Source organism: Mustela putorius, unplaced genomic scaffold, assembly GCF_011764305.1.
Source record: "Mustela putorius furo isolate JIRA1106 unplaced genomic scaffold, ASM1176430v1.1 tig00003834_pilon_pilon_pilon, whole genome shotgun sequence".
Lineage (NCBI taxonomy): Eukaryota > Metazoa > Chordata > Mammalia > Carnivora > Mustelidae > Mustela > Mustela putorius.
The window spans coordinates 27,207,519-27,232,618 of NW_025421987.1; the positions used below are offsets into that span (position 1 = coordinate 27,207,519).

Genomic DNA, 25,100 nt, shown 5'->3' on the forward strand with positions numbered 1-25,100 from the left:
GGATTCAAACTACTCATTCTTTGTCCCCATGGAATCTAGCAGCTAACATCTCTGCTCAGCCCTTTTAACTCTTGGTGCTGCTTTTTTCCCTGAGGCCTCTTATGTGTCCACCTCTGAATTTTGTGGCCTGCTGAGGATTTTAGGCAGAGCTTATATGTAATTTGTAGGTCTCATTCCTTTGGTGGCACTGTTTTTTTTTTTTTTAAAGATTTTATTTATTTATTTGACAGAGAGAAATCACAAGTAGATGGAGAGGCAGGCAGAGAGAGAGAGGGAGGAGGAAGCAGGCTCCCTGCCGAGCAGAGAGCCCGATGCGGGACTCGATCCCAGGACCCTGAGATCATGACCTGAGCCGAAGGCAGTGGCTTAACCCACTGAGCCACGCAGGCGCCCCTGGTGGCACTTTTAATCCAGGGATTTTTCCCCTCAAATTTCTAGCTAGTTGGCCAGCCATGAAGTTGACACTCTGGCTTTCTACTGTTGTGGCTCCAGAGGTCAGAGCTTACAATTCTTAGTCACTGTAATTCCACTGGGGGTAAACATTTCTGGTTTCTGCTGACATTTGGTTGACTTCCAGTGATTTCAAATAGTTGTTTTCTTCTGTTTTGTCTAGGGCTTTTGTTGTTACCTCTGACCATTTACTTTGCCATTATTAGTAATTGGAAATATAGGATTCAATCTATAAATTTTATTTTTCTTTGAGACTTTTATGTGACTATTCACTAAAGGGAATTATGTGAAATTCTGGAAAGACAAAATGTGTATATGATGTATGTTCTTTGTGAATGAAGACATCACACAAGTGATGCATCTGAAAAACACTTTTTAGAGCAACTGAAATTTGAGTTAATGGTATGGCTTCTTAATACTTAAGACTTCAAGAAATGGTGGGTAAAGGAGTCAATAGTTACATATATATATATAAAGTCAGGCTTAAAATTTTGATTAGAATATAGTATATGCCATACCAGAATAACATGATTAATATGATTGACATTATTTGAAGGACATTTTTCTAGTAGCCATGGATGTTGAAGTAAGAAAAACTGTGCACATAGAAAATGCCAGGATGCTTTCTGATTATTCACGTCTGCTGTTGCACAAAGCTTGACTGCCGTAGTGAATGAGGACATGGGAAGGAGGAATAGAATATTCTAAAGATAGGATGGGCAGCATTAACTAATAGGTTACATACAAGAGAGAAAAGAGGGATCAAAATAACGTACTGTTTTAGGTCAGTAATGCAGTGTCTTTTGTAGGAGACTAGATGTGTGTATGTACATTATGTAAATATCAGTAACATGTGTGCTTGGCCATTTTACTCTGGTAACCCATCAGTTTCTCTTGCATTACCAGTTTTTTCGCCTAGTTCAGTTCTCATCAGTACCTGGACTACCATTGGCCAGCTACACAATTGCCTAATACAGTGCTAAATTCTGGGATCCACCAGTGCAGAGGATAGAGGTTTACTCTCAGGGAACTTAGCTAGTAATAACAAGTCCCTATGGGGAACTTACTAAATGGTCATCACTTTCATAAGCTCTTAGGCTATAATCACTGTCATAAATATTTGCTATAAGCGCTTGTTAGCTCCTGATCCTTAATGAAGTAGAAGTGGGTTATTTCTTTGTACAGATGAGGAAACTGAGGCACAGAAAGAGATAGTGTGTCTAGAATCTGAGAGCTAGTAAGTGGCAACACTGGCATTTGAACCTAGGCAGTCTGGCTCCATAGTCGGAGCTTTTAACCACTCTTCTGTATTAGCCAATAGAGAGAACTTACAGGAATAAACATTATCTGTAGTTGTCTTTGGAGTGTCGTCGTTGTCACAGGATTGGAGCTCTAGCTAACTTTTTCCATTTACTTCTTTGTTCATTACTTTAGAAGAATTTGAGTGACTCCAGGAATTTGAGAGGTAGTCTTTGAAAGGCAGACAAAAAGAATCAGAAAGGAGCTTGGCCCAAAGAGCTTGTATAACCTAAGGGAAAGATGGGAATTATTCACAGATACAAAGTAGAAGTTGTAAGGGTCATAATAAAAGTATACTTTATGGAAGTTCACAAGTGGAAAAAAGTATTCATGGGTTAAAAAGGCTTACTGGAGTAAGTACTTGCGATTTAAAGAACATCGAATTTAGAAAACATGAAAATGGGAGTGTAGGGAACAGTGATACATGGAGGGAGAAAAAAATATACTGTGGGAGTAGGGAATAGGTTAGTTTCAGCTGAAGGAGGCTTATAGGAGGAGGAATTGTGAGATATAATGTTTGGACCTTTGAATACTAAACTGGAGGGTTGAACTTGATTATGGGCAATGGAGACCCACTGAAGAATGAAATACTTTTGGTTGATCTACAAAATAAATTAGATGGCATGAGGTAGAGGATAGTGGTATTGCAGAGATGAGTTTTGATTTTTGCAGGGGGAGTTCAGGACTTAGGAATATAATACTCTTCATTTTAGAGGGAAGGGTTTCCAGTTGTAGTTTTGGATTCTTAAAAGAGAGTGGAGCAAAGGAAAAAGCGAAGTATACACACATACACTGTAAAAAGCGGCACTTGTGGTTATGCTTATTCTCTAGTACTTTACATTTTTAGTATCTTTCAAGCAAACTTATTAATTGAGCTTGCTGTGGAAAGGTCTTGTATTAGAAACTAAACTGGCTTGTCATGACCGTTTAGGGCCACCCAGTGCTCCTGCAGAAGACCGTTCAGGAACACCCGACAGCATTGCTTCCTCCTCCTCTGCAGCTCACCCGCCAGGAGTTCAGCCACAGCAGCCCCCGTATACAGGAGCTCAGACACAAGCAGGTCAGAATGAAGGTAAAATAGAAATAAGAGCACCTCTTTGGGGAGGTAAATGTGCAGAGATGTTTTTGGCAGCCTTGTCGGTGATGGTAAAGAGCTTACATAAGTATTCGTGCTATGAATATGATTGTAAAAATTTTTGATTTACTGATATGGAATGCTTTTGGGTTAAAAGTCAGTATGCTTCTGATTTTTGAAAAGAAAAAAAACCCCGAAAAAGTGCTTATGTGAATATAAATACATGGCAGAAGATCAGGAAGGAGTCATACCAGTCACCAGTCAGTGGACCAGGGGGCCACAGGTGACCCACTGACGTGGCATTTCATTTTGCCTAATACTTAAGGTGCTGTTTTATTTCTTTATTCCTTCCCTTCTTGCATGTTTATTATTTTTATAATTGGAAAGATTTTGAAAATAGAGGTAGAGCAGAACTTAAATGTAGTTCTTTTGTAAGATAAATAGCCCTTTAAATTTTTGTGCAATTAGCAATATGACTTTTGTGGAAAAAAAAAAGCAGTGTATTTTAAATCAAACTTGTTTTTTCTAAATGATGTGTCCTTGGATGAGCAATTCAGTCTCTCTGGGTTTTAATGTTCTCTCACTGTCAATTAGCAAAATTAGACAAAACTAGTGGTACTAAAAGACTGTCTCTAGTGCCGATTGAAATATAGTTGAAAGCTCACTATTTAAATAGGTAAAAGGCTCATTTCATTACCATGGTGGAAGGGGATTGAGAGGCCACAAGCTCAGTATAGCAGGCACTGAAGTTTAAAACTATATACATTCTTCTACTTTAAAACAAACACCAGGTGGTGCTTTAACTTTTATAAAGGGACCAAGTGGTGGTATGGTGTTTTTTTAGCATCAGAAATAAGTGACTGAGTTTATCAATCATATTTAAAAAAAAAATTTATAGTCTAAAATGAACGAGCACTTCCGTAATAGAGTCCTAATCATTCTGTGGCTGTATTTTAGAGTCGTCCTGCTGGATGAATTCTAGGCTTAGGGTCTAGCAGGTGGCAGTTTGCTGGTAAGTGGGAGGAATGTCTTACTGCTTCAGCCTCTTCTCAACCAAGTTGATAGTTTTCATTTTGTATTAAGGTGAAACTGCCCAAACCGGAATAAATGGAACTGAAGCAGATGTAGGCTGAAGTGGAGGCAAAGCAGAGTTTGGATATGATGGGACTTAAGTTGTTACTTAAATTCCATAAAAGGGGGCTTGGAATTATAAATATTTTTTCTAAGAACTTTAATCTTAATATGTCCTCACTTCAGGTGAACTGACATCATTTCTTCTTTTTTTTTTTTTAATCCCATCTTAAGCGGTATATACTATTGCAGAATGACAGTTGGAAGGATAATTGTACCAAATAATGTTTGCTTATTCACTTATAAAGGAATGAGATTTAATGCTCTCTCTTAATGTCTCACATTATTTTATTGTGTTTATCTTAATTAAAAATTATTTTCAAATAGGTAAAAATTTTAAAATATAAGAGGTTGAACAGTGAAATTTAAATATTGTCTATCCCACCTCTGATCTCTAGCAACCAGGTTCCTTTTTCCGGAAGCATCAAGTTAACACTGTTTGCTATGCACTAAATTCCTTTAGGATGGCATTAACTGTGTGCCTTGCTGAAACTGTTTTTTGTTTTTTGTTTTTTGTTTGTTTTTTTTTTTTAGTTTAACACACACTATAAAAATTGTACAGTTATTAGTAGGTGATGTCGGTCAGTAGCTTTCGGGAGGTGAATCTGTAGAGCAGTGTTGTCCAGAAGAAATACAGTGGAAGTCATAAGTACTTTTTTTTATTTATCACATTTAAGAAAGTTTTTAAAAAGCTAAAACTAATGTTAATTATACATTTTACTTAATGCAGTATCTGGTGTATCAACATGTCATTATTAAGAAGCTTTTAATTTTTTTTGAAGTTTAAATTAATGTTTTACATCCTATTTTTTTACTGCACATTGGAAATCTAGGGTGTGACACTACTTAGAAACACTTCAAAAACCCATACAGGATGTTTAGTTAAGACTAGCTGCATTTTGGTGCTTAATGGCCATATGTGGCTGCTGCCTGTTGTATTGGATAGCACAGCTCTAGGTTAAGATGTCAGTTACTTACAGGATAAATTATATACTATTTTAATGAATACTTTTTGACATATGCTATATAGTGAGTCCCTGACGTCATCACCAGTTAGATCAGCTACTGGTTAGAATTTGAATAGAATATTTACCAAAAATCTATTACTAATAATAGGTTAACATAACAATCTCTTAGAATAGAATACGAAATAATCTAAAAACATCTGAATTGTTTTACTTAAATACCATAAAAGGAATCTTGGAATTGTAACCCCCCGCCCCGCCCAAGGATTTAAATCTTAATATGTTTGATTAAAAAGATTAACAGAATGTTGAGCATCATGAAAAGAAACAAAGCGGACATTATTATCCTTTTTCATGTAAAGCAGGTACCTCTGTTACTGGAAAACTATGTGCAGTTGAGTAGTTGCCAAAAACATGGAAGTAAGTGTTGAGGACACAGAGAAGAGCATTAAAAAAATCATCAGAGACCAGGAGGTATTGCTGTTTGACAAACCAAAAAGGTGAAAAGGATATAATTAAAATATGTAAAATCCTGTGACAAGATAATATGACCTGAAGAGTCTTTTAAAATCACGTTTATTACATAAATTTTGAAACCTAAACAGAAGTGGAACTAAAATAATGAACTTGTGCATCCATCATGCAGCCTCAACACTCACCAATGTCTGGGATTTCTTTTTTCATCTATCCTTCTTGCCCTGCCCTCCTTTTTTAACTTGCTGGGGTATTTTAAATCCAGTCCTCCACCTTATTTCACTCACCTGTTTCAGTATGCATGTGTACTGATAACCCTTTCTTTTAACATAACAACTGTGCTATTACATATAACAAAATTAAGTGATTCTTAATCATTACTACTATTAATCATACAGACTACTATGTAATGATAGTAATGAATTTCCTTAATTGTCTCATAATTACCTATTACAGCGATGGCTTGTTCACATCAGGAATATAACTAGATTTACACTTTTCATTTGAGTATGTGTCTTTTGTTTTTCAGGAGCTGTCACCGCTACATGTTTCCAAAGTTAAAAACTATGTATTTTAATAATCTGTTGCTATGTAACAATTTATCCCAAAACAGATGCTTCAAATTACAAACATTTATTTATTATCTCATGAAGTTTGAAAGAGTCAGGGATCTGGGAACAGCTTGGTTTGTCTCCGAGTCTCCTGAGATTGTAGTCCTCCGAAGCTTACTCTGAGCTAGAGGATGCACTTACTTCTAAGACGACTCTTTCACATAGTCGTCAGGAGGCTTCGTTCCTTACAGGGACCTCTCCTAGGCTGCTTAGGTGACCTCATGCCACAGTGCTTTCCACCAGAGAGTGGAAATGAATGAGCAAGAGAGAGTTAGGGTAGCTGTCTTTTATGACCTGCCCTCAGAAATGTCATGATTTCTATAATATTCTGTTAATGTGCAGGTCAGCCCTATTGAGTACAAGGAGGAGATTACACAGGGCAGTGAATGCTCATATGTTTATGGCTTATTCTTTGCTCTTTTTGTATTCTGAAGTTAATCTTGCATTTCTAAAAATGAAAAGGATACATGGGCAGGAGTCTTGTGCGAGTGCTCTGATGGGCAGGGGCTAATCCCAGAGGCTGGTACCACTCTGCGTAACAAAATGCAGTTCCAGGAGTTTCACAAAGATTCTCTGCTTCACCCTAGTCTCTTTCTTCCCTTAGGTAGTAGTTTTTATTATGTTTACTTTATTCTAGTGATTCTTCCTAAAAATATAATTCATAAAACATACATATACACATACACACACACACACACACGTATATATTACTCAAAACACAACTTACTCTAAACTATGTCTCTACCTTGCTTTTTCACTTAATAATCTATCCCTTAGCTCTCTTCTCTTTTCCTTAGCTCGCTTCTTATGAGTATGTGAAGTTATTCCTCTGTTTTTACAACTAAACAGACTTTTTTTTTGTAATCTTATTGATTTATTTTTTTCAGTGTTCCAAGATTCATTGTTTATGCACCACACCCAGTGTTCCATGCAATACATGCCCTCCTTAATACCCACCACCAGGCTCACCCAACCTATCCCCCCTCCCCTCCAAAACCCTCAATTTGTTTCTCAGAGTCCATAGTCTCTCATGGTTCGTCTCCCCTTCCGATTCCCCCTGCTCACTTCTCATCTCTTTCTCCCAGTGTCCTCAGTAAACACAGACTTCTTAATTACACTTTTAGCATATTGTGACAATGTCTGTTTTGGACTTGAATGACGTAAATAAAAGGAACTTTGTGTAGAGATAGTAATAAACCTGAAACCTTTAACCCCAGAGGTGGAATTTTCGTAATGGGTTTATAGGAGCTTAGGAAAAAAATAGAATATGTGCTTGCTTTAAGAATAGTTAGTATTACCTGTCAGTTTTTATTGAGGAAAACAATTAGGCTGTAAAATCACTAATGACAACAGCCTATTACATGGAGCCTTAATCTCAGCTTTTTTGATGATACTTAAGCTAATATTTATATTAAATGAGATAATGTATACAGAACTTCCTTTGAACTAAAGCTGTAGAGTTTTGCCTGCATTCCAGTGAGGGTTCATATTAGCTGCATTGACCCCAGGTAAATTGCTTAATTTTTCTATACCTACAATAGGGATTGCTAGTAAGGTTTACTACCCCCACCGCCATGTACTTATTACCTGTTCTGTTCTTTCCTCTTTTTGTACTGTAGATGTAATCATTTTGGTTTCTCAGAATTAGAACCTATTATCATACTGTTGTATATATTTTTCCCTTTTGATTATATTTCTGTACCAGATTCTGATTACTTTTGTTCTGAAATTTAGTTATGAACTACAATCTAGCATTAAAGTGGTATCTTCCAAGGTAGTTAACTCCTGTGCTACCTTTTGTGCTCTCTGTAGGTCTTAAACCATTAGGAAAGCATTTAAGAAACTTCTGTCAGTTTTTTTATTGTTGTATTTGGGAAAAGAATAGTTAAGTGTGTGTGTATATATATATATACATATATATATATATTTAAGTAGATTTATTATATATATATTTATACATACATACATATATATATATATATTTAAGTAGATTTTATTTCTATCATAAAAAGCAGAAAACTGCTTGCTAGGAACAAAGCTGGCTGTAAATACGGGCATATCTCATTCAGTGCCGCAGTACATAGGGCTGAGTGGGGAGCCCAGTAGAGTGAGCTCTGTCCCTTGATTTCAGGCTGTGAGTGCTAGCTGCCTGTGGTACTTCAGTTTGAGTGGTGGCACTAAGATAATGGGACTTTTTCACTTGTCCCTTTCTGCCAGAAATAGGCTATTTATGCATAATCTTTTAATTAACAGCAGGTAGTTTGAATATTTATGAAAGAATTAGCCAGTGTATAATTGAAGATTTAAATATTAGCTATTAGAATGCAAGTTTTATTTCTAGTCTAGGTATTAGATCTAGCTGAATCCACTGTCAGGACAAGAATAAAGTAGTAGAGATGAGAAAGATGTGGACCAATAAATCCTTGGTTGTTTAGAAAGCACGCAAGTGGTAACAGTGTCCAAAGGTTTTTGTGTAGGAACTGTGATCACCTGACCCCCAAATAGGACTCTCATTTTCCAGTATACATCCCCAGTCTTAAACAGGTCTGCCATGCTCAAAAAGTGTACAGTGAGGGAACATTCAGACTTTATCAGATTTCACATGATGGGCGAGGCTGTTCAGATGATGGAAAAGCACACTGTTGTCAGATGCTACAGGTGTCTTTGAGGTCGGCCATGAAAGATGTCTCATAGTTCCTTGTTACCAGAGTCTGTTCATATTGTAACAAAGGTTAAAACCTTTAGAATAAATACAGTGTTTAGGGAGAGATGTAGGAGCTATCAGTTGTATTTGTTCCTTTCCTCAGATTTTTATTTCTTGATTTTTGACTTGATTGATTTTTACAGAACATAAGCAGTACCTGTCTGTTGGCAGTGAGGTTTGAAAGCTTTTGTTTCTCTGGAATTTTTGAGTGACCACGCTGCTGCTGCCGAGTTCCCTGCAGTCGGTCCACAGCACAGCAGCTGCGTCTGTTCAGTTGTTTGTTCTTTGTTTTGCAGCGCTTCAGTGGGAACAGACACATCCTTGGGTCTTGTTGCTGAGTGTATTTATGTGTTTGGGTAGGGAGAGAATTAAATGTGCTTTAAAAATATTTCTCTCTGCCAAGTGAAACCTACTTCTTTCCCTTGTCTTGTCTTTTTTAGGTCCGATGTACCAGCAGTACCCGCAGCAGGCCGGCTACGGGGCCCAGCCCCCGCAGGCGCCGCCTCAGCCACCGCAGCAGTACGGGATTCAGTATTCAGGTGAGTGCGGTTCAGAGGGAGGTGACTCATTCGATGTGAGCTGTTTCTGTACTCATTACACTTTGATCCTTTCCTCTTAACTCCTTGATTTGTAGTACTTACATTGTCATAGGAGGTGTTAAGTATTTCTTTGTGGGTGGAAATACATTTGTTTATTTTTAAAGTTTTGTATTAATATTTGTTAGCATTTCAGTCAACAGTCACAGTAGATGATTTTTTAATAACTTACAGTTTGAAAATATTTGTAGCACAAGCTATCTTATACTGATATGATCTACTTACCTCTTGGGTGACTCAGAACAGCAAAAATTTAAGATTTTTTCAACCATTGTATGTCACATGTAATTCTATTGTATTGTAAAAATATTAACATTTTCCTCATACATGAAAAGGCAATCTTAATAAATAAGAACTAAATTATGCTACTTAGGTTTTTAAATCTCCAGGAGTATGTGGGAATACAAAAATAGGCCAAAAAAATAAACTTGTGTCAAATGTAATCCGGGCATCTAAGAATATTGAATGTAGGCATTCTGGGTATTTTCTTATACCTTCTGTCCACTGAAGATTATCTAGATTTAAGTATGAAATCTCTAGTGTAGCTTTGACTGTACTCATTATAAATCAGATCACTTGATACTTGTTGTATCAGAGAGGGAGTTCATGTTTAACTCATGTTTTACAGCCAAAGATTTAAGTATCAAAAGTTCATATAATTAAAAATAATTTATCTAAGTTGAATCTTGCCTAAAATTCTGTCTTTCAGAGTTTTATAGTTCAACAAGAGTAGGAATTAGCAAACTATAGTCATGGACCAAATATGGCATGTCACCAGTTTTTGTGAATTCAGTTTTATTGGAACACATCTACACCTGTTCATTTCTGTGCTGTCTGTTGCTCTGTCGTGGCAGAGCTGAGTAGTTGCAGCTGAGACTGTGTGGCCCACAAAACTTAGAATATTTACTCTCAGGCTGTCCAAAAAAAGTGTCATGACCTCTGCACAAGTCCATAAAATTCCATCTTTAATTGAAGTTTGGACATATTTTAGCGCATGTAGCAGTTTTCATATGGATTGTATTTGCTATAGAATGATTTAACCTATACCTGTTAGTTTTTAATTATATAAAATAGTTGGGATGAATTTAAGCTTGGATTATATTAGGATTATTTTAGGTTTGCAGTCCTTTAAAGTCAGAGTGTTATAAATTATAAAATTTGTAGAAATAATAGATATTAGAGCTGAAAAGACCTAGTCATCATTCTAATCCAGGGGATTTCAACTCCCTCTGTGCTTCAGAATCACCTGGAGAGCTTTTTTTGAAAGTTCAAGGTGCCTAGGCGCTACTCCCAGGCATTTTGTTTCAATTGGTTAGGAATGGGACTCGGGCTTTGATATTTTAAAAGCATTGTAGGTCATTCTAAAGTGTAGGCAGGGTTGAAAACTTAGTACTTGTCTAGCCCACTCATTTTAAAAACGAGGCAGTTGTAACGGGTTCAGAAAGGTTGTGACACATGAAGGACATGCAGCCATTCAGTGGGGGAGCTCAGAGTCGGTGTATTTGACTTTGCTCTTAATTAATATCATTCTGCATTGTCCAGCCTAGGGCAGTGGTAGCAGACTTACCTGCCATAAAAGGCTACATAGTAAGTATTTTAGACTTTGTGGATCATCTGGTCCCTTGTCCTACACTATTCATTAATTTTTTTAAAAAAATCACATAATTTCCATTTCTTGAGATTTTTGTTGTTCTTCAAAGTTGTTTTTCAAGGGAGAGGGTGGGGCTGTACACATAATAGAAGCACTGCCACATTATGATCAAAGAGTAGTAGGTTGCTAATGAAATGGCATTAGGCCCGTAGGAGTTATTCCCTCTGTTGAGAAATAATTAAGGATTTGGTTGTTCCCAGCCTCAGTTAAAAAGCCAGTCTGGATTTTAGCTGCCAGGATGAAATGGCAGCAGTATTTTGCTCAGAGTCTTAATTTGTATAGACATTTTCAGTGTAAAAGCTGAGTTGTTTTGTTTCTTCAAAAACTTACAGTTAAAAAAATGAAGCAAATAAATTTTATGTAGAGGATAGGAGAAGTTGTATGACATTCAAGTTTTATCATGAATTGACTTCAGTATTTGGATGCTACCGTAAGTAAAATGCCTTAGATGCTTGATTTACTTATTAAAAGTTAAGCTTGTTCTTAATGATTTTAGTCAGCGTCTTCACTCGAGTAAAATTTAGTTTTCAAATCATCATCTTTGTATTTCTGATCCCATTAGTCCTATTAACTTGAATTTGATTGGGAGATGTGGAAATAGTCAACTAAATACTCTGCTTGGAGAGACTGTAAGTGGTGGTGGTAACATTGGACCATTTTTGACACTGTTGGTTTGGCAGTTTCCCTCTGCTTTTCCAGTTTTACTCATGGACTATGTCAGAAAGGTTTCTTTCATGAGTAAATTTTGAACCCAGGTTCAAGGTGAGTTCAGAATATACTCAAATTCATTCAATCCTTTTTTTTTAATTTAAATGCAGGGTTGTACATATTTTAATTATTTTCTTATGTATCTGGTATTTAATGCTGACAGGATTCCAGTCATTGGAGAGGTTTCATTGCAAGTAGCTGCAGGTGTGTTTCATGGTAGAGATAAAAGATTTTAGTGAAGCAGACTTGTTCTTAAAAAAAATAAAAAAAAAAATCCTAGTAAATAATGCATATAGATGTTGATATTGTGGGGCAATATCATGTGCTTTTTATGTGTTATGCTGTTACTACTAAGTCAGAATTCTGAGTTATAAAGGCAAAACATCAGATACCAAATCTAAAAGAATTTAAGGATTGTGAAAGTGGGTACATAATGTTCATTCTTAAATGGCTTGGTTTTTATAGAGTGAGTGAACCTAAAAGCATCTCATTAGCACAATAAGATGTATTTGTAGCATCATTGCTTCATTTAAAAATATTCATTGTCTCAATGTTTTTTTTACTTGGTACAGCTGTTAAGTAGGCCTCCCCTCTACACCAGGTTAATGACTAGCTTTACATTAATTCCTGCATTTATCATTTGAGCATCTATTCTACACTAGGAATTATGGTAGAACAGGTATTTGCTCTTAGGGATTATGTAGTCTAGAAACATTTGTAATGAAGAAATATATAGTGGTTTCAATTTAGATTAGAGGGTTTAAAAATTGTTTAGAAATAACCTTTTTTTGATACTACTTGGTTTTGAAGTAATATTATATGATGGACTATATATTACCCTACTTGTTCTATGAAGACTTAGGAATGAGTTTAAATTTCTCATCTTTTTTGGTCCATAACAGTAAGACTAATTCTCTGGAAAACCTTTCACCAAAAGAAAAATAAGATCTATATGTACTTTATTTTGCCTTTTCAGCAGGCTATAGTCAGCAGACTGGACCCCAACAACCTCAGCAGTTCCAGGGATATGGCCAGCAACCAGCTTCCCAGGCACCGGCTCCTGCCTTTGCTGGCCAACCTCAGCAGCTGCCTGCTCAACCAGCACAGCAGTACCAGGCGAGCAGTTACCCTTCACAAACGTACACTACCCAAACTTCTCAGCCTACCAATTACACTGTGGCCCCTGCCTCACAACCTGGAATGGCTCCAAGCCAACCCGGGGCCTATCAACCGAGACCAGGTTTTACTCCACCTCCTGGAAGTACTATGACTCCACCTCCCAGTGGGCCTAACCCTTATGCACGCACCCGCCCACCCTTTGGTCAGGGCTATACCCAACCTGGACCTGGTTATCGATAGAGAGGCTCAGCTACATGGATGACTGTAGCTGCTAGCTATTTGCCTCCCAAAAGACTCCAATACTACTATTTTAATTTGTATTGAAGTTCAGAAATTTAAAAAGCAGAGCATTTTTTATGGTATCATTGTTGCTGTTAATTGAAAGTATAATTTGCTGGAATACAAAAAGACCAAAATGAAAAGTTTTTTTCTTCCCTTGCTTAAAAGTGTAGCAGCTGCCTAGTTATTTTGGAACACTACTCTGATGTGTGTAAAATGATTGACTTTCTAGCTTGCCTTGTCTGGAGGATATTAAAACGCTAGGTTGAAGTTTAGCCATCTTAACTTGGCTTTTTATTAACATGATGTACTAAAATAGACCCCTTTGAGACGACAACTAGGTATTATGTATAAAATGTAACATTAATAGGTTAATAAAGATAATTGAATCCAATAGTGGTCTTGGATATGTTAATGACTAAATTCCACGAGAAAAAAGAAGAAGTAGAAATTCTTTTTGCTGTTTGGTCTCAGAATGAAGTATAGGCATTTTAACTTAAAAGAGTTTTCTGTTCTAAGAAATTTTGTCCTGCCTTTGAAAGAAATGCATTTAATAATCATTGGTTTGAAACAATGAAACTTCTTTGAAATAGATTTCAGAGGGAGACAAATTAACATTACATATAAACACAACACTTACGAGGGGGCTTTGCGTAGATCCTGAATAACTGTGAGATGTTCCTTATAGAGATGAATCATTCAGAAATGAAGAACTCAGTCTTAAAAAAACTACATCTCTTTATTGCAGAGTTTATACTTGCTTGAAAAATACAAAATGTAGCATTGATAAACTTGAAGCATGTTGAAGGGTAAGCAGAGGAAAGGTCCTTTCAGAAAGAGGGCAACAATGCAGCATTCCCATGTCCCTCCCCAAATGAAGGACTTTTTTTTTTTTTTAATTTTCATTACAGGTTGAGTTAGACAAAATTACGAAAACATTCTCCGATACATTCATTCCTAGAGGTCTAAAAACAGGAGTACCTGTAAAATGTAGGGGTATTTGTGCTCAAACTTCACATTCAGTCTCTACGTATAGCTTCATTAGAATTCTATTAACAGTATGAAGACAAATCCCTGGTTAAAGGGTAGTTTGACAAAGTACATTCAGACATTGTAGCATATTTATGGGTAGAGAAAGAACCAAGTGTATATTTTGAAATTGAACAGATCAGGTATTCTCTTCGGTTTGCAGCTGAAATCAAATATAATGATTCAAGCAGGCTTTTTAGTAATTTGCACAGATTTAAAGAAATGTATATTGGCATGAATGGTTAACTATTGAAATGCTTCAGAAAAGCTATTTAGCTATTGCTAAAAATTTAAAGTTTAAATAAACATGAATATTAGGACCTTTATTCCCCCAGATGCAAATGCTCAAGATAATTTGATCTAATAAGTTAAACCAAGTTGAGATTTATGGCATTAACTCACCAGTAAGAATACACTTGAATAAAAGGAAATATTTTTTTAAAAAGTATATTAGTTTTTGATGTTAAATTTGTTATAAAAGTATCTCAAAACATCATTACAACAGAGTGATAAATAATATACAAATGATCTCTTAAAATACCATGAGTAGGGAGCCAGCTTCCCTAAAAATGTTATTCTGTTAATGTCAATATCTTGTTTTCTTAAAATGATTTTGTAAAACCTGATAAATATTCTCAGCAATATTTCTAATAAACATCTACTATTGCTATTAAACTTTAATACATAGTAAACATAACAGCTTTAAATGAATGTGACAAATACTGTTTCCAATTATTTTTTTCCCGTGATAAAACAGAAGGCACTTTTGATTCTGATTGTAGCATTTACCATTTTCCAGGAATTGTGGTCCCACATTCATACCACTGGACATAATTGATTTGGGTGTGACCACCTATTTCTCCAAATTGGACAGGTTCCTGACGAACTGCTCTGAAATAGCCTAAGAAGGAAAATAATTTATTTTAATAGCTGCTATATTTTTGCCCACACCACTCACAGATGGAAGGGTGTCCTTGTATGACTGAATGTTACTGTAGGTAAAGTGAAGTATTTTAGAAAATGGAGAATACCAAACAGAGAGCCTGGTGTCTCCCTGAGGTTTTACTGGCTAGCTAAACATGAGGGGTGCCTGAAACTCCTCTGACCTGTGCCTTAACGAGGTGGAATGAGCTGGTTGGTAGCATCTGGGAGACAAAGCTGAAAAGGGGCAGGAGTCAGGGTCGGGAGCTGGTTTGTGTTTTGAGTGTGATTGAGCACGTTCGGTATCTACACTGTATGGACTAGTCATGGTCTATGAAGAACTGACCAAGTAAAGGGCTAGTTACTACAATGGCAGGAATGCTAAATTTCTGATAATTAAACTTAGGTGAAATCTTCCTTCAAGGACTCTACAATAAATGATTTAAATTTTTGCTACAGATGTAAAATGTTTTGGCAGTGTACACAATTACAGTATATTTTATATCCAATGCCTGAGTGGCAGCACTTTCAACTTCCTGTTAATTGGGTTCACAGATATAAACACCAATCATAATAAAAGGGGACTTAAGTGCTCTGTAACAAAACATGTTGCTGAAAAGACTAGTCAAATAATGCAGAAACCTCTCAGTGATTGCTGAGTAACATGGACATTTAATTTATGCTCTCCTGCCCTGCCTGGCTAAGGATTAAATTTTCAGTATTTTTTAAATCCTCATGGAGCAGCTTAGTGCTAATATGTCTTTAGCAAGTTACAGTGGTTATTCATTACTCACCAGAATTGTTTGACTTTAATTATATTTATGTGGCAAATAATAAGGGAATTAAAAAATGGCTGTGTGCTCTGTGTACGTATAAGGTAATACAGGAGTGATTTAAGGTTGGGAAACACTACTCTTCTATAGCTGTTTTTGCAAAGTGAAGTTTTCTTGAAATGGAATGTCTGTAGAGGTCTGTGGAATTTCTCTAACTCTAAGGAATCAAGTCTTAAGGACTGGTAGGAAAGTTGAGAAACTTCCATTAAGGTCTTACATGAAGTTGGTTTTTTTTTTTTTTCCTAGTCAGATAATTAGACCAGTAGTACTGTAGAATTATTTTTAAAGTGATTGTTTTCCTTAGCTTGAATTCTTTCTGTGTTAATTTGAAAAATCCCCTTGCTTAGGAGGAGGCTCAGAAAACATACCTTCTTTGGTGGGTAACTGGTCAGAACTGAGTTGCTGTCCTGTGCGTCCATCTAAAAACGAGTCCACAAACTGGCAGTGGTCTTCTCCATGGCCTCTCTGATCGCCTATGTTATAAAATTTTCCTAAGGAGCGAGAAATTTTAAAGGATCATGAAGTGTTACTATCTTTGAGAGAGGATAATTCTGAAATATTCTAGTTTTTTCTGATAGTCTTTTCTATTTTTACTTTCCCCCCCCTTCACCCTAGTTCAGCCCACCAGTGTCTCTTGACTGAACACTGGAAGTCTTCAGCTGCCACCACTGCTTTTACTCCTTTCTCTCTGTCTTACTCCCTTATCCCTCCACTCCTCCCAAAGATCAGACATCTTTTTAAAATGCAGCTCAGATGTTACTCTTTATAAATCCCCCCCTGCACACTCCTAGTATATTCAAAAGAAATCCCCAAATCCTTACCTGGTGTTAAAGTCCCACAGGACTTTAACTTTAACACAGGCACACCTGTCTGCCTGGCTGCCCCTCTTCTTCCGAAGCCTCAGCCACACCAGTGGCCCTGGCCAGGCATGTTCCAGCAGGGCCATTGCTTTTTCTCCTCTCTACCTCTAGTCCTTCATCCCTAGAGTTTTGCTGGGGTGGTTCCTTCTCATCATTTTCTACTTAGCATAAACCTTAGCTTTTCAGAGAGGCCATTCTAACTAAAGAAGCTTCCACTCAAAACATTTTCTTTCACCCTTTTAAATTTTTCTTCAGAGCACTGCATGCAATTTTTATTTACATATCTGTGGTCTATCCCTACTAAATTAGAAGCTGTGTACCACTTCGTCCTTAGCACCTAGAAAACCTCTGAACAAAGTAGCTATTTGCTGAATGACTGACCAAATGTCTACCTTTCCATGTTGTCACCAGCCTTATTTAAATTTTTTATTCTTTTTTTAAAAAAATTTTTTATTGTGTGAATACAGAAGAGAAAATTATCACCACTGAGTCTGGACCAAGGAGTTATCACCCTCTTTGTCAGGTGTTTTGATCTTGTCTCTGGCAGACTTAAATCTTAAGTATGCCCTATTCCTTCCATGATGACTATTACATACACTCATTTTATTATCAGTGGGCTCTCTGTGCCTGGTGGCTGTGACACAGTGAGCTTCAGTGTGGCAAGTGCCTTCACATGCAAGTTTGCCCAGACGATTTTCATTTTCACACTGCATTTTCATTATTTACATTCTAATCTCATGCCTCTAATCCCAGGCTGAATATTCCAGTAACATGTTGCTCAAAATTTTAGAACAGTTTCTATCACACCTTGGTGTGGGGAGCCATCCGTAGGAAAGGCCAGGTTACAGAATGCTGTGAAGCATTCCCTGAAGGCTTGAAACAGAGCCGGTAGCCTTGCTTACCTGTGAGGGAGTCACTCAGATAAATCTTGTAGCGGAGAGAGTTGCACAGCTGCACCCCTACAAACTTCTTATACCACGTCCGTTTGACATACTGTTTGCCCTTACATTCTGAGTAAGAGTCTGAGTTAAAGGGTCTTTCAGTCCAGATGGCATCTCTTCCTGCTGCATAAGGAAAACACATGCCTTGAGTTTAGCATTTAGGTGCTGAAGAGCTAAATATTTTTAGCTAAAAAATACTAAATATTTTTTAAAAAGTCATTTGCAAAGTTCATTGTCAGCCTGCTGATAACCTGGTTTTCTCCAATGCTAAATATTGGACCCAAAATAATGTATTGAGTTTAAACATATAAACTCCCACCGAAGTTCCTGTCAGTAGTGAGATAAGCAGTATGTTTAGGTTTCAAGTAACCTGTGCAGGGCTACATGTGGACAGCATTCCCTTAGGGGCAAATTTAGGTTGTTGTGTTTTGTTTTGTTTTTGGGAGGGGGGGTTGTTTGTTTTTGGTAGCATAGTATATAATTTAAACAGATGCTTTAATGTGACTTGTCATTAAAAGTGGAAATGAGGAGGTTTTATCTTGACTTGCATAACTGAAATTTCAAGCTGCCCTGGCACATGAATGAAAGCAAGTTTCAAAATACACGACTTGTTCCCCACAAACGTTACAGGTTCTCAGTGTGAGGGAGTGTTCTAGGTTAGCATTCCCACCTGACTGATAGTTTAAGACAAAGTGGACTAAAATGCCGCCATGCTTGTTTAGTTGAATCAGTTTAGAAAAACATGTAGTTACGTTCACACGGAGACAGGTACTTACCAGAAACTGGCTCGCTCACTCTTGGGTCCGCTGAAGAGAAATAGCAAACATAAGAGTCAGCCATTACATTAGGTAAGTAAGTCCCAGTGTGCCAGCAGCATCGTGAAGAAGTTGGATGCTGACAGTTAAGTCTGACTTGAAAAATGGTACACTCTTGCTAAAGACTAAAGTGTGTTTTGTTTTAGAGTTATTTTCCATTGAACAGTCTCCTGCCAGGTACTCAGCTGTATCTTTTGCAATCTTTGTTGCTCTTCAAGCTCTCACTCCATTTTAAAGCTTCCTCTTTCAGATTCAGACAGAAACTATTGATGGTAAAGTCACCGGAATGCCATGAAGTGCAGTTGGTGTAAAAATGACACTACTAATGCTATGAGTACAGATGTATCTTTTAAAGAAATTGGAGTATAGAAGGTCAGAAATTTTCACAGCTGTTGATCAAAAAACCATCAAATGAATTCCTGGATGTACTATGACTATGTCTGATATTTTGATTCTGGCCATTGATTCTAAGCATACAGAGGGAGTATTCACTAGTTTTTTGATACATTTTTTATCTTTTAAACTGGTATGTCTTTTTTTTTTCTGACATCAAAATAAGTGAGAAAAGATGTATGTAATGTCTCCTTACGGCTCTTTTTTATCAATCTGCTTTCTCAAAATTAAACACTTTATACACTGTTCATTTAGCTATGTTTCAGAGAAGCTCCTTAGGCAAAACACTGTGGCCTGGTAATATCCTGGATGGGCTTTACTGTTGATGTGATTACCTGATTCAGTGCTGAATGCCACCGTGTTGCTGGGGGGGCCTTCTCCAAGTGGGTTTTTGGGTTTCACCTGGAATTCATAGCTGTGTAGGAGAGAAATTTTTTTTTAAAAAATTATAATACATTCTTCAGGGGTAGGAAACAATCTTTCTTTGTTATATTGAAATCCTTGATTCTATTTTGAAATCATGAGGCGGTGAGTACACATATATTTGAGAAGCAGCATGGGGAAATAAACTCTACTTATCAAACACCCTGTCTGATGTTTTGTAAAAGGATTAAGTTAATAAAAAAAAATTGGTGTTTTTAAAAAGACAGCTAGCTAGTAGAAACAACTAGGCAAGTTGGTAAGGAACACAAAGGGAAGAGGTATATGGTGAATCCAGGCTCATTCCAGCAACCAGGAGTCTCTCCTTCAAATGTTTTTGCGACTGCGCTACTTAATGGAAAGGTTGGCTTTTATTTCTTCTTATCCCAACACTGGACATGGCCTCAGACTTAGGCAATGTTTCACCTTGTGGGGCTTGAACTATGTATGTCAGAATCTCATATGATAGAGGGGCATTTGAGAAAGTTTGTTTAAAACACAGATTTCTTGCTTCATCTTGGCTGCAGAATCAATTTTTTGAGGGGGTCTAAGTAGGAATTTGTAAAAAGTTCCCAAGGTGTGAATCCTATACCCATGGACATTTGAGACCTACTGGACGAAGCTTGTGAAAGTATTTCTATGCAAGGATTTCCCGTTTCTGTCTCCTGGAACTCCGGTGTTCTGTGGATCATAGGAAGCCATACCTCCAGAAGAGGGAAATGGTAATATGACCATGAAAGAGCATGGACACAAGTACTGACTTTTCTTCCTATACAAATCAGATTCATATAGGCTAGGCCTTAACTCTTTACATTAAAAAACAAAACACAAAATTTACCTAGATGCCCTGGTGTTCTAAGTATGTTTGATCCTAGGAATTATGCATTAACTTGCTATGCGATATTTAACATACTGCATTCATAGAATAGTTAGAACAAATCCTTTTAAGAAATTAAAGCAGTCAAGCTGTTTGCTGTTTGCCTGAAACTAAGCATTCTTTCCAAAAGCAGACTTAGCAGGAAAATAATTTTGAGTCTAAAACCAACTTGAGTCAGCTGATAGCATTTTGAATCTCAAATTTGTATAAGACTTTTGGGAGATGATTCCTATTTTGGAGAAGTTTGTAATTGAATTAGAATGCAGAACACACAAAAGATGGAAATACATTTTATAAATGAGTGAAAAACAGAAGGATTTCAGCACTACTTGATACAGAAGATACTAAGTGGAGAAGTAACAGAACTTTCTGGAGCTCCAGGAAATCAGATTCTTGACTACTGAGGCACTGCATTATAATACAGCTAAAATCTATAAGATGACAGATTCTAGCATTACAACAGCAGCAACCGCTTTTTGAGTGTTATATATCAAAACACATTAATTGTACATATATAAAGTAACAACATACAAACACTACAAGATCAGTGTTACCCTATTTTTCAGTTAAGAACAATGAGATTCTTTTTTTTTTTTTTTAAAGATTTTATTTATTTACTTGAGAGAGAGACAGTGAGAGAGAGCATGAACAAGGAGAAGGTCAGAGAGAGAAGCAGACTCCCCATGGAGCTGGGAGTCTGATGCGGGACTCGATCCCGGGACTCCAGGATCATGACCTGAGCCGAAGGCAGTCGTCCAACCAACTGAGCCACCCAGGCATCCCAGAACAATGAGATTCTTAATCATTGTGCTATTACCATCTGCTTTTACAAATTGCAATGAGGATTAAAACTTCCAGGGTTTTTAGTGAGAGACTACATATCAAAGCATTTTATAAACTTAATCAACTGATACAAGGTACCATTATCATTTGCAATAAGAATGCCAATATAAAACCATCCATGTCACTCATTTAAATAAATGGCATGTATATAAGATGTTGCTTGAGCATGGAACATTTTTTAAAGATTGAATTCTTGCTCAGAGGCCTGAAGACCTTAAAACACACACACACACACACACACCCCTATTATGGTGAATGGAAACTGGAAAAAAAGAAATAACGAGCATCTGGACCTTGATTTAAGTGGGCAATGCATTCCACATTCCAAGCCATTGCCAAAAACCCTGTGCTTTGGCCAAGTCTGCTTGCCGGAACCATCTCCATGTCTTTTTATTTCACAGTTATTTACACTGCAGTTCCATTTGTAGCATGCCGCAGATGTTCATAAGCTACTTTCTCTGTTTCTTGCCAACACTTTATGATACTTAACAAGTTTTGAAGAAATCATTTAAAATTAATTAACAGGAGAACTTAAGAGGCATATATTTTTGGGTGTTCAAACCCTATACGAAGAAAATATTTGAAGTGGCAAAATCTTTCTCAGCACATTCTATCACGAAATTTATGACACTCTAGGTCTAAGAGTAATGTTTCAGAAGATACTGATTTCACGTAGGGAATGAGCATGCTATTAAAAATTTTCATAAAAGACATTGTTTTTGAAAGAATAAAACATTTAATAGTTTAGAAGATCAAGTTAAAATGTTACAAATACAAGGACAAAAACTCAGATGAAAAGTGAGCAAAAATAAGGAAATCTGATTTTTCTAGGGATTGTAACACCTAACTAGTAGATTCCAGAAGAGAGAGGAGGTGAAAAGGGTGCACAATTATCCTAGAAAGTAAATAATTTCTCAGAGCTTAGAGACATGGGCTTCCAGATTTAAAAGCTCTATACTCTCAGCAAAAGTTAAAAAAAGAAAAGAGACTAACCAAAGCAGACAAGTTGAAAAATTTTAGATCACTGGGCTAGAGACAAGATCTTAAATGTTTCTGAGAAGAAAATAGGTCCCATTCAAAGGATCCAGACTCAGAATAGCATTTGACCTCTTAGCAATGGAAGTCAGAAAACTATGTAACAGAGGCACCCTGGGTGGCACAGTCAGGTAAGCATCTGACTCTTGATTTCAGCTCAGGTCATGATCTCAGGGTTGTGAGATCAAGCCCCATGTTAGGCTTTGCTGTCAGTGTGGAATCTTCCTGTTCCTCTCCCTCTGCTCCTCCCTTTGCTTTCCCCTCTCTATCTCTAAAATAAAGAAAATACTTAAAACAATGGAACAATGCCTTCAAAAGTCTTCTCTTCATTCTAAAGTCTGTCCACTTAAACAACGCCATCAGTAAAAGAAAGGCTATTTCCAGACATAGAAGAACTCAAAAACATCCTCTTCCATAATCATCTACACTAAAGATCTATTTCTCAAGGAATGCCACAAAGGAAGGGAGTAAAAGACGACAAAGGATATAAATGAAAAGGATGTAGGAGATGGGGACAAAAGGATGGTGAGGGATTCTAGGAGATATGGAACGAAGAAATGAAGTATTTTGCATTTTTGAGAAATGGTCAGTCTAGAAATACGGATTTAATTAACAGAAGAAATAGTGCAAGCAATTGAACATGGAGGAGAGCTGACTAAGATGGGGAAATAGGTTCCTGAGCTCCTCTCCTCCCACAGGCACATCATATGTACAGCTGCACACGGAGGAGTTCTCTCTGAAAGATCCAGAAACTAGCCCAGCAGCTCATACACCCCGGGTAAATGAAAGAACACCCACATTGAAATGGGTAGGAAAGGCTGAGACACACTCTTGCCATAAACCCTGCTGCTGGCATAGTGTCCTCTAATTGGCAGCAAATCCCCAACTCCTAGCTTCTCCATGAGGAGCATAGGGTATGGACATCACATCTAATACCCCAACTTTTAAGACTCCCACCTGAGGGATGAAGCCCATAAACACCTACTTCTAAAAGCCAATAGGGCTTCCAGTCACAAGTCCCTCGGACCTGTAGCCAAGAAGCAGTTCTTAACCACCTAACCTCCCAGGGCTCAGCACAGAGGGAATAGGCAAAACCACCCTATACCAGTATTCCCCAAGAGGTTTATTTTCATACTTTAAAAACCTATCTGATGAACATAGGGAAGGGAAGGAAAAATAAGATAAAAACCACAAAAGACTCTTAACTAGAGGGAACAAACTGAAGGTTCCCGGAGGAGAGAGGGGTGAGGGGATGGGGTAATTGGGTGATAGTTGGACATTAAGAGTGCACTTGAGGGACGTCTGGGAGGCTCAGTTGGTTAAGCCACTGCCTTCGGCTTAGGTCACGATCCCAGGGTCCTGGGATCGAGTCCTGCTTCAGGCTCCTTGCTCAGCAGGGAGCCTGCTTCTCTCTCTGCCTCTGCCTGCCACTCTCCCTGCTTGTGCTCTCTCTCTCTCTCTCTGTCCCTGGCAAATAAATAAAATCTTTTTTTTAAAAAAAGGGCACTTGATGTAATGAGCCCTGGGGGTAATATGCCACTGATGAATCACTAAATTCTACTTCTGAAACTAATAATACACTTTATGTTAACTAAGTTGTATTTAAAAAGTTTAAAAAAAAAAAACCCTGCTATCTGAGGGTGAAGCTTTCAACTATAGTACGTATGTATTGGCTGGCTGCAATCCTAACCAGAAGCTGGGAAACTGTTGGCACTTTCTTTGTCCCCTCCCTCCAGCCTGCTGCAACAGTACAGCTAAGTCAACAGCATCTCCCTGGAAGGAGTGTACAAATATCTGGCACCTTAGCTTTTGTAGCTGCTATTCAAGGGATGTCCCCACTTGCTTGGCTCTGTGAACTGATTGTGTTTGCATTCTTAAGTCCCATAATACTGTAGCACACAAAGCATTTTTTTTTTTTTTAAACAGTTACAGGAGCTCTCCTGCTGGCTATATCCTGGGCCCAGCACAGAGGGAACAGGCAAAAATGCCCATCTTCCAGGGTCTCTCTGGTGGGGGATTAAGTACATAGTATCCTAGCTGCAGAGGGTCTAGTTTATAATTAGGCTGCGTCCAGGTGCTGATTACAAGTCTCTCCTTTGGGACGCTGATGGATTTGGGAGCACCCTCAGGTATGGAGCCACTAATAACAAAGCAGGTGTTTTGGACAAGCTCAGAGGTTTGAGGGACAGCTAGGACCTTGGGGTGGACTGATTCAAGAGATTCATTTCCTACACAGGACCATTCTGTCAAGACTGGGAGAGGTGGCTGTTTTAGCTAATGTGCAGAAATGAACAAAGAAGGAAATTGAAGAAACAGAAGACTATGCTTCACACAAAACAAGGAAAATCTACAGGAACAGATCTCAATGGAATAGATAGTGATTTACCTGCGAATTAAAAGTAATAGTTGTAAAGATGCTTACCAAGGTCAAAAGGCAAATTCCTGAACAAAGCAAGAATTTCAGTGAAGAGAGACTATTTAAAAAGTACCAAACAGGGGCACCTGGGTGGCTCAGTGGGCTAAGCCTCTGCCTTCGGCCCAGGTCATGATCCCAGGGTCCTGGGATCAAGCCCCCCATCGGGCTTCCTACTCTGTGGGGAGCCTGCTTCTCCCTCTCTCTCTCTCTGCCTGCTACTCCCCCTGCTTGTGCTCTCTCTCTCTCTGTCAAATAAATAAATAAAATCTTAAAAAAAAAGTAAAATAAAAAGTACCAAACAAATCACTTAGCTAAAGATACAATAACTGAACTGAAAAATCCATTAGAGGAAGTTCAAGAGCAGACTAGATGACCTGTACCAAAGGGTCAGCAAACCTGAAGACAGGCTAGAGGAATTCATCCAATCCGAGGAGCCAAAAGATAAAAAAGTGAAAATAGCTAAGAGACATACCAGACACCATCAAGCAGACCAAGATACGCATTATAGGGCCCTGTCCAAGAAGGAGGATCAAGAGAGAAAGGGGCAGAAAGCTAATGTAAAGAAATACTGGCTAAAATCTTCCTTAACCTGGAGAAAGAAACAGACATCCATTGCCAAGAAGTCCAAGGAGTTCCATTTGGAGAATTGAAAGAG

The 25,100-nt window shown here is 37.6% G+C and overlaps 2 protein-coding genes across 50 annotated transcripts in view; one reads left to right on the plus strand and one right to left on the minus strand.

Annotated features, from left to right (window-relative positions):
• TFG (trafficking from ER to golgi regulator) overlaps positions 1–25,100 on the plus strand; it is a 63,249-nt gene that overhangs the window by 20,034 nt on the left and 18,115 nt on the right. Inside the window, exons 6-9 of one of the 8 annotated variants that reach the window (XM_045088274.1) lie at positions 2,681–2,821; positions 9,150–9,248; positions 11,828–11,868; positions 12,641–12,744. In XM_045088274.1, the coding sequence (XP_044944209.1) occupies positions 2,681–2,821; positions 9,150–9,248; positions 11,828–11,862 (275 nt within the window). In that variant the 3' untranslated portion in view covers positions 11,863–11,868; positions 12,641–12,744. Of the gene's footprint in view, positions 1–2,680; positions 2,822–9,149; positions 9,249–11,827; positions 11,869–12,640; positions 13,457–25,100 lie in introns of those variants that run through there. The other 7 variants (XM_045088275.1, XM_045088269.1, XM_045088271.1 and 4 more) reach the window with 7 other exon arrangements.
• The window catches only part of LOC101691019 (ABI family member 3 binding protein), a 248,767-nt gene continuing 237,449 nt past the window's right edge, over positions 13,783–25,100 (minus strand). For all 42 annotated transcript variants that reach the window (XM_013045552.2, XM_013045541.2, XM_013045542.2 and 39 more), the window contains 5 exons: positions 19,190–19,269; positions 18,423–18,452; positions 17,608–17,769; positions 16,214–16,336; positions 13,783–14,992 (listed from right to left, as the gene is read on the minus strand). In XM_013045552.2, the coding sequence (XP_012901006.1) occupies positions 14,877–14,992; positions 16,214–16,336; positions 17,608–17,769; positions 18,423–18,452; positions 19,190–19,269 (511 nt within the window). In that variant the 3' untranslated portion in view covers positions 13,783–14,876. The remainder of the gene's footprint in view (positions 14,993–16,213; positions 16,337–17,607; positions 17,770–18,422; positions 18,453–19,189; positions 19,270–25,100) is intronic.